The sequence below is a fragment of the Lactuca virosa genome, chromosome 4 (assembly GCF_052849685.1).
Source record: "Lactuca virosa cultivar CGN04683 chromosome 4, Lactuca_virosa_CGN04683_v6, whole genome shotgun sequence".
Taxonomy (NCBI): Eukaryota; Viridiplantae; Streptophyta; class Magnoliopsida; order Asterales; family Asteraceae; genus Lactuca; species Lactuca virosa.
This window is the reverse complement of record NC_136429.1, coordinates 41914080-41924286: the sequence shown is the minus strand read 5'-3', so window position 1 is coordinate 41924286 and position 10207 is coordinate 41914080. Positions and strand designations below refer to the sequence as shown.

General features: G+C 37.5%; 1 protein-coding gene across 1 annotated transcript; it reads right to left on the bottom strand.

Moving 5' to 3' along the window:
• Nucleotides 1–534: 534 nt before the first annotated feature.
• On the bottom strand, nucleotides 535–2487 carry LOC145104342 (uncharacterized). The gene is made up of 4 exons (XM_079041606.1): nucleotides 2115–2487; nucleotides 1139–2030; nucleotides 861–1065; nucleotides 535–800 (listed from the first exon to the last, which is right to left on the bottom strand). Exons 1-4 carry the CDS (start codon nucleotides 2468–2470, stop codon nucleotides 535–537), a joined length of 1719 nt encoding a protein of 572 aa, XP_078897732.1. The 5' UTR covers nucleotides 2471–2487.
• Between the last annotated feature and the right edge of the window lie 7720 nt (nucleotides 2488–10207).

Sequence of the window (10207 nt, the reverse complement as noted above, 5' to 3'; positions counted from 1 at the left end):
AGTGCTTCGAATGTAATCATGAGTGAATAGAGTGGAATGAAACAATGAATGGAATGAAACAATGAATGGAATGAAACATGAATGGAATCATTAATTAATTGAATCAATAAACAATGGAATGAATATAGAATAGAATCAAACATGTTTAATAAACAATGGAATCAATAATGATTGGAATCATTTATGACTGGAATCATGCATGACCGGAATCAAGTATGGTTCGAATCATGCATGACCGGAATCATTTATGGCAGGAATCAAACATGGTTGGAATCAATTAACATACACAATAGAATCAAATCAAACACAACATAAACATACACAAGTTAATCAACTTAAAGATGCATTAACCATGTTTATCATAGAACATGTAATATCAACCAAAAGTTTGTACAAAACATAATCAAGGGGCCCAAAGCCTATACTTTATATGGCTATCAACAAAAGGAGCTATCAACAAAAGGGGCTATCAACGGTTGCCCAAAGCCAAAAAGTTTGTACATATTCTTTACAAAACGATGGGTTAGAAACACCCTAATCTAGACTAAGTGGGTTGAATGAACTCATCCCCTTCCCATTTTTGACAACCACCAATTTCTTCAATTGTATTTTTGTTATCCTCTCTAAAGTCTTCCTCTTTCTCAGTTTTGTCCTCCTGCCCATGTCCTCCACAACCAGGCCCTCCTGATCCATACCTTCTTGTTCTATGCCCTCCTCACCTATGCCATTCTCATTGATTCCCTCCTGATCCAACCCTTGTGCACCCATTCCATCCTGATTCATGCCCTCTTGATCCATACCTTCTTGATCCAACCCTTGTGCATCCATTCCATCCTGATTCATGCCCTCTTGATCCATACCTTCTTGTTCCATGCCCTCCTCATCTATGCCCTCTATACCCATATCCTCTTCAATGATTCCCTCTGGACCCATACCATCCTTATTCATAATATCCATACCTTCTTGTTCCTCACCTAGGCCCTCCTGATCCATACCTTCTTGTTCCAAATCCTCTTCATTCTCAGTCAAAGTTTCTACAGTCAATTGGCTAGGAAATTCAAAACCCTGCAACAAGCATATCAATATATGGTTAGGCATACTAAACACAATAAACTAAAATTCTCTTGCTAAACCATACCTGTGATATATTAAGATCCACAGGTACATGTTTTAGACCCTCAAATTCATATAATTCTTCCTCATTGATTCCAAGACAGTCCAAAATCTCTTGTGTAGTGTAATTCGACTGTCTCATGAAATCAATATCACTCTTTACATCCACTCTTATTTCATCATCAACTTCAGGACTCTCCACATCTCTTGCCTCTTCATTATCACCCTCAACAGTAGGAGTCGCCACATTTTCTTCATCAAGATTAGAAGTTCCCTCACCAAATTTTGTATTCCCTCTACCTCTCTTGCCTCTTCCTCCAGATCCCCTACCACTACCTCTCTTCCCTCTTCTACCAGATCCAGTACCCCCACCTCTATCACCTCTTCTAGATCCTGTCCATTTAGTCAAATCAGGATCCAATTTGGGTCTGCCCATTTTCTTTTTAGGTTTTGGCTCAGGTACAACCTTTGGATTTTTGCAAGAAGCTTTATTATGTCCCCTTTGAAGACAATTATTGCATTGTACAGTTCTTCCCTTGTTAGACACTTGGGAATACTTGTCTTCATGCTCAGATACATGTCTCCTTCTTTTGACACTGGGTCGTCCTGGCATCCTCCTAGCTGTAGGTGGAAGGGGCTTGGTATAGCCAGTTTCTTCCCACAAGTTACTTCCATTGACTGGAAGTATGTTAGACTGATATGTAGCCATGTAATTACTCTTGCTGAACCAAGTGCTAATGAATTCCTTTGGATCTTGGTTGGTGTATAAGATTGCTACCTGTGCATGCACACAAGGTATCCCTGCTATATCCCACAGTCTGCAGCTATAGTAATGGTGTTCCAAATCAACTCCATAACTTTGAAAGCAATTTCTAATTTCATATGAATTAACACCACTTGGCACTGCATACCAAGTCCTGCAAATATAAACATTTATCTTATTATAAATGTAATAACAGTTAATTAAAAAGCTACATGTATATATGAAATATAAAATATACCTTATATCCTCAGCAAATTCCTCCATCTTTAGAAGTGCTGCTTCACACACATCACCTTCTAATTTCTGTGCTTCCTCTCTTAAGTTGTAGAACCTTTCCATCATGTAGAGTCTTATTTCTTCAAGCATAGCCAAAAGAGGCTTCTTTCTAGCATCTACAATGACTGCATTAAAACACTCAGCTATCCCATTCTCTACAGACTCACATGCCAAACCACTACTAAAAAATGCCCTGCACCATGTATGAGGTTCTCTAGCCATAAGATGATCATATGCACCTTCACTTAAAGTCTTGATACTATCCATGTTTATCTTGAAATCACCTTCTGTTGTAGATTTTGCAGCAGCCCAAAACATGTTTCTGAATTGTATCCCACTATACACTTCCTAAAATTGGCATAAATATGCCTAGCACATTGTCTGTGCTCTACATGGGGTAGAATATCCTTTGTTGCTTCAACAAGACCCTAGGAAATGAAAAAATATATTAGTAACTGTTATTAAAAACTATAATAGATTATATAAATTAAATGAACCTGTCATTACCTTGTGTTGATCACTAATGACACATAATCCCCTGCCAGCATCCAATGAAAGATCTTCACTAACTAGTTCCAAGAACCAAGTCCAATTAACCTTGTTTTCAACCTCCACAACAGCCCATGCTATAGGGTAAATTTGATTACTTGCATCTCTACCTATTGCAGTTAGTAACTCACCCTTGCATTGTCCCTTCAAAAAACACCCATCCAACCCTAGAACCCTACGACATCCTATCTTCCACCCATCTTTGATTGCTTTAAAGCACACATAGATTCTATGAAAAGTTGTAGTCTGATCAGGGTTAATATTAACAGAAATCCTAACTGTGCTACCTGGATTGGACCTCATCAGTTCATGTCCATAATCCCACACTCTTGCATAATGGTCACTCAAATTGCCATCAATTAAGGACAGTGCCCTACACCTGGATCTATAACATTTTGACCATGACACCTTGCAATGAAATTTACTTTGAATTATTGCCTGCATTTCCTTGCATTTTAACTTTGGTTTCCTTACTAGTTCTTTCACAAACTGCTTTGCTAACCAAGTTGGATTCATAAGCCTTGAACTACTAAAATTCCTAACACATGTATGCCTATCATTCATCTTTTTCACCTGGAATGATTTTTCAGTACTCATCCATGAAGCACGAACCATAAAAGGGCATTTTTTTGGATCACTAGCACACACAACCACTAGTCTAACACTGTCACACTTCTTGAAACGAATTTTATAGCCCTTATAGATGGAATAATTTGTTAAACATAATTTCAGTTCGTGTCTAGATTCATACCTTTCTCCAATAACCGGTTTCATCACATTCCATTTGACCTTCAGATTATGGATGGAGTATATGATTTCATCTTCATCACTAGATTCGTCAGTGTTTTCCTCATCATCTAGTTCTACTCGAGCATTTTCTCCTTCACCTTCCACTAGTTCGTCATCACTGTCTTCACAAAGAACATTAAGGAATTCATCTTTGCATCTTGAAACTGATTTGGTTTTTACAAAATCATCAACTTGAACGTCGATTGTGCCAGGCTCAAATACTTCATCCATCGCCAAAGGACACGAGCAGAATCGAGATTGATTTGTCGAGAATAAAGGAGACGAGAAAAAAGGGTTTTCAAAGAAAACCCTAAATTAATGAGGTCAACGGTATAGTCACCATTAAGATGTCATGTAGACTTCTTTAACCGGGAAAATGAGGGTCACCGGATGATAAGGACTAAATTTTCCGGTTTATTCGGTTTATTGGGCTTTTTCATTCAAAAAATTTTTTTTAGGACTTTTTTGAAACTTTTGCCAAAATATAGGGACTTTACTGTAGTTATCCCGTATATATATGTGTACGTATATATGATTTATACTTTATTTTAATACGTAAATATGCTATTATAATTTGTAACTTGTTCATACGAACTCCGTTTTTGACGCTATTTATATCCACGCGTAGGTGGAGACGTACTCTACAACTTTCATTTAGACTCCGTCGGCTAATTTTGACATTATTTTTAAAGTTATACTTTTAACAGGCCGAGACAGGAAAAGTCCGTTAAAAATTCATAATTTCTTCATCTGACGTCCGTTTTCGTCTGTCTTTTTACCGTTGCGCTACTATTAACGAGATCTTCAATTCTCATTTAGGTTGCGTTGGCCAAAAATCGATTGATCTAAAATTCGAATTTCGGGTTGTGCACTCCTATGCCAAATCTTAGAAAAATCATAACTTCGTTATATGAAGTCAGATTTTGACGTTCTTTTTATGAACACTCTTGGTTTAACGTATATTACAACTTTCATTTAGATATCTAAGGCTAAAAATTAGTTTATCAAAATTTCACTTTTTACGTTATGCGGTGTCGTGCCGATTTCGCCGTAAAACTTCGACGGGCCATAACTTCTTCGTTATATCTCGGATTTCGGCGTTCTTTATATGCACGGAACCCTTGTAACATATACTATAACTTGGTTAATATTAATCCTTCTAAATAATCTTCCATCAAAAAAACTTATTTTTGATGCTCATTGTCTCTAAATTGACTAGCCCAGATCTGCGGACGTTACATCTACCAAAACTCATAAGTGTATGAACAATCATATCAACAATTTCAAGAATTACATAAACACACATAAAACTTGAAATTTTGATAACCTTGAAATTGGTTTACCATAATCATTACCACATCAAAAATAGGTTTATAAGTTCAAAAACAGCTTAGGGTAATGATTCTAGTCCAATTTCAGCCAAAAACATCGAAAATCTGCAAACTGGAAGACCAACTCATCGAGTTCTCTAAGGAACTCGTCGAGTTCATGTTTTAACTCATGAAATCGTCGAGTTTTTGGCCAGAACTCATCGAGTTTTCAGTCTGGGCAGATTCTTAGTTTCGAAAAATAAGTTGCATCAAGTATAAATGAAAACAAGCCTAGGCTCTGATACCACTGAAGGGTTTTGAGCATTCTAACACTCCTATGGTGTACATACAACCCTATAAACCTTGGATCTATGTTTTCTCTATTATACATGCAAATATTCAATATTCCAAGGTTTTATCCGAACTAGCTTATTATGAAGCAACTATACTACAAAAGTCTAGTTAGATGACATACCTTTTAATGAAGCTTGAAGTCTTGAACTTTAAGAGCTTAGCCCCAATAGTGTGGAAGCCTCAAGTGGAATCACAAATCACCAAAACACCTTGGAAAACTTGAGAGAATAGTAAGCACACTAGAAATTGGCCCACTCTTGTATCCTCACACACTACTGCCATTTCATGTGCCAAGGACCTCTTTATATAGTATGGAGGATTAAGGTTACATTCATGTAGACCCTAATACCCATGACCTTTCATTTCCATAGGATCCATGGGTTAAAAACTCCATGGACTATCCATGCAAGCTTAGCCCAACCTAAATGAACTTGGCCCATTCCATATATATATATATATATATATATATATATATATATATATATATATATATATATATATATATATATATATATATATATATATAAGAGTCCATATTTAATTAGTTCCTTTTTTGTCACTAACTTAATTCTAAATTAATTCTTGATCAATACTAATTAAATAATATGATTCCATATTAATATATTAGAACTTATAATATATTAATATAAATCATAAACATACTATTCTCAAAAGACTATCCATATAAATTGTTCCGGTAAAGTGCAACCCAAATGGACCATGCCAAGTCGGGTCGAATACATACCAATTATAGTTATGGACTTAGACGCAAATCCAACAGATATGTGGTATGATAGTTAGCTATATGCTAAGTGGTATGATAGTGATTATATGATACTTGCAGGGAAGACCATGGGGGAGCCCATGACACTTGGATATAGGACCATGTAGGGGAGCCCATGGCTTGTTAGTTAAAGACCGTGGGGGAACCCATGACAGTCGGATGAAAGACCATGTGGGGGAGCCCATGGCTTGTCGGTTAAAGACCATGGGGGGATCCTATGGCACTTTGGTATAAGACCATGTGGGGGAGCCCATGACATCCTTATATGTGTGTATGCATGGCTTGTGTGATATATGTAGCTTTTATAGCTAATATGATTTGTGTTATGTGGATTGTGTGTGAGGTATGCTCTGGGGAAGTCACTAAGCATTAACTTACAGTTTGTGGATTTGTTTCAGGTACATCTGAGCCCAAGGGCAAGGGCAAGGCTTAATGGCGCGGCGTACACTCCCTCTCAGACGTTTTTATGGGACACTCTGATGATTTAAAATAAAATTGTTATTGTTACGAATTGGAAAAAAATTGTATTTGGGATTTCATGGTTTGTGGAAAGTATTTTGATTAATTAAAAATGAAAATTTTCTTTTGAAAATTGGGTCGTTACAGAAGAGGTAAGAGAGGACAACCACAACAATAGGACATGCTATTAGGAGGACTGCCTACCGACCCATTCCAAAGTCAGGTTGGTTATTATTCAGACAATATTCGTGGAGTTGTGCATTATCAAAATCAAGAAATTGATGGGATTTATTCACATTTTCACATTGAATGCCTGCCACTTATGCCACCACAAGCACCATACATTCTAACTTGGGAAGAGATATAGGCATCACGTAACTTTGGTCCGGATCTAGTGTACAATGAGGAAATGAAGATGAAGACTGATCAATTATCCTGATAGCTTCATTTTATTTACTTCTTTTTATAGTTTATTTTAGCACATTTCATTCGCATTTTAGTTAATTTCCATGCATATTTTCTTTTTTGTTATTTTATGACCATTTCAGGTACTTTCTAGGTCTTGTGCATTATTGCAGATTTTTGGAGAGTAGCGGAGCGGGATATTTGGGAAGCGATTGGGCTTAGAAGTCGTCAAGAAATTTGGGCTTCATAACTATGGAGATGATGCATGGAGTGGGCTTGTCAATTACTTGAAGGCTTGGAAGAATTAAACTTTAAATTTGCAAGGTGCGGGAGAATTTTCGAGTGCATGAAGATGGATGATTGGGCGATTACGGGAGCTATGGATCGTTTAGAAAAGGCTAATTGGGCTCAAAATGAAGAAATCTTGAAGAAAAATGACCAAAAAGCTGATTGGGCCAAAGTTGGGCAAATGGACTAAGCTGTGAAAGCCCAAGATTTGAACAATGCCATAACCCCGTCCTCTTATGCGGCCCGCATAATATATCCACGCGGCCCGCGTGGATCCCTGCAGGGGGCATTTTCAGAAATTCAAATGGAGCTCTATATTGGGAAGGTTGGTGTGCCTCTTTAGCCTTATCTTTGACATCTGATTTTGACTCATTCTCTCTGGAGTTTTGGAGCACTTTGAAGGCCAAGAACCCTCAAGAACTTCATCATTTTCTCATCTTGATTCTTGTTAAATGTTGGGTACAATCTTCACTAACTTTGTTTTCTTAAGTTTAGCCATGCTTGGCTAGACTAATTGTGGTTGACTTTGGTGGAATCCTTTGACTAATTGTTGAATGTTGAAGATTCCATGAACTTGTCTTTGAATCTTTATGAAAATGTTTTGTGTTTTAACATCTTATCACTACTTGTATGTTTTTATTCATGAGTTTAAATGTGTTTGTGGTGATTAGTTGGCTAATTTCTTGATTAAGTAAAAGAATCTTCAAATTAGCAAAAAACAAGTGATTTTTGTGTTAGTTTTACTTCTCACAATCATAAAAACATTTCCTCCAACATGGTAGTGAAAGCATTTGACTCCTCTTGGATTTGGTGACTTTTTAATTCTTAATGCTAGTTGACTTTCACTAATTACATGCTTAATGGAAATTGTGACTTTCACTAAGGAAATTGTATGAGCTTCTCTAACCATTTTAACAACTAAAAAAAAGTCTAGGTAATCTCAAGCTTCTTGGATTACTATAGCCAAGTTAAGGATTTAAATCAAGTATTGCACCATTGGATTCTAATGATATGTTCATCAAAAGTCAAAGTGAGGAAACCTTAAGTCAACCATCATTCTCTTATTGATTTTACATCAAACTCTTATTTTTGTTGAAATTGTCTATTTAAATCATAGTTTAATTCTAAATTTTCAAGTATTTCAAAATACCAAACCCCCCATTTTTAATTTATTGTCATTTTACAAGTATTTTTACAAAGAGATTTTTCATAGATTTATAAAATTGAACCAATCTCTGTGGATTCGATCCATTTACCACTATACACTATTTTAGTGTGTAATATTTAGGGTTTTTATTTTCTGGGCCTCGACAACCACCAAATTTTGGCGCCGTTGTCGGGGATTGGTTTATTTTTAATCAATTTGTTTCTCTATGCCCAGATCTCAACGTACAGGTGCTCTGATTTATAATCCGGAAATTGAAAAAGAAGCAAGGTGTTTGGCGAAGGAAAAGAGAATATAACGTGGTCAAACTTCTAATCCTCATGGGGATTCGGAGGTTGAACCCGTTTCATCAAGTGACACGGAACCTGATTCAAGTCCCGACCCTCGCCAAGAAATTCCTGAAACACCACCTCTACAACAAAATCCACCCATTATTGAACCAATCGCAATGGCGGACGGAGGAGAAGCTCCCGAAAGAATTTTGAGGCAAATGATGGAAACCGATGTTACACAAACTCCAACCGGTATCAATTACCCGGTTTTGGAAGGAGGTTCGCAATTGAAGTCAAGTCTAGTCCATCACCTTCTAACTTTTCATGGATTGGAGAATGAAGACCCTCATAAACATTTGAAGATGTTTCACATTATTTGCACTAGTATGAAGCCACAAGGGTCAACCGATGACCAAATCAAGCTAAGGGCATTCCCCTTTTCATTGGCTGATAGAGCAAATGATTTGTTATTCTATCTTCCCCCGGGGTCAATCAACTCATGGACCGACATGCAAGAGCTTTTCTTGACAAGTTCTATCCCACTTCAAAAGTTTCAAGTCTTAGAAATGAGATTTATGGAATCCGCCAAGGTCAAAATGAGACTTTTCATGATTATTGGGAGAGGTTCAACAACTTGTGCTATAGTTGTCCATAACATGAAATTATGGAATAACTCCTCATCCAACACTTCTACGAGGGATTGTTACCAATGGAGAGAAGACTAGTTGATGCCTCAAGTGGTGGTGATGTCTTTAGTAAAACTCCACAACAAACAAGACAACTTTTCAACACCATAGCCGCGAACTCCCAACATTTTGGCCCGCACCAAGATATGAAGAGATAGACACAACACAAAGTCAATGAAGTGGGAACATCAAATCTCGAGTCTCAATCAAAGACTTAACCTCCGTTGTTCAAAAGTTAGCCATGAGACAAACTCCACAAGTGATGGTTTGTGGAATATGTGCAACAATGGGACATCCTACGGATATGTGTCCCATTCTTCAAGAAGATGCGGAACATGTAAACGCCATGGGAGAGTTCCAAAATTACCACAACAAGCCATCCGGTTACCAAAATGCTTACAATTCAAGTTGGAAGCCAAATCCCAACATGAGGTACAACCTAAGACCATTGCCTCAAAATGCATTGGTTAGACCTTCCTATCCACCACCACAACCTCATTACCAACATCCACAACCACACTATCAACCTAAACCGCACCCTCCACATCATCACCAACAATCTCCTCAATCCCAACCGAGTAGCTCCGGAATGTCCCTTGAAGACATTGTCAAATCCTTAGCCACTAGTACCCAACAATTCCAAAAAGAGACAAGAACTAGTATCTCCAACCTTGAAGCACAAATGGGAGATATAGTTACATCCATAAGCAAGTTGGAGTCCCGTGGAAAGTTGCCTTCTCAAACCGAAAAGAACCCAAATGTCAATGTGGTGACCTTGAGAAGTGGCAAACAAACCAGAGAGAGTAGTTCAAAGAAGAAGCCAAGGGATGAAGAGGAAGAAATAAAAGTCATTCCCATTGAAGAACCTATAGTCAAGAACAATGCACAAGCCGGAGTTCCAAAGAAGACTATTCCCCTCGTAACACCAATAGCCACTCAACCACCATTTCCCTCCCGACTTGCAACTTCAAAGAACAATATGGAGGAGAAAGAG

What these genes read in the sequence shown, in the direction of transcription:
- LOC145104342 (XM_079041606.1), bottom strand. Translation starts at nt 2,470, where the DNA reads ATGTTTTGGGCTGCTGCAAAATCTACAACAGAAGGTGATTTCAAGATA. An exon ending in TGGATCTTAATATATCACAG is followed by an intron (nt 1,066 to 1,138) that starts GTATGGTTTAGC and finishes TGCTTGTTGCAG; the next exon opens with GGTTTTGAATTTCCTAGCCA. An exon ending in GGAGGGCATGGAACAAGAAG is followed by an intron (nt 801 to 860) that starts GTATGGATCAAG and finishes TGGATCAAGAAG; the next exon opens with GTATGGATCAAGAGGGCATG.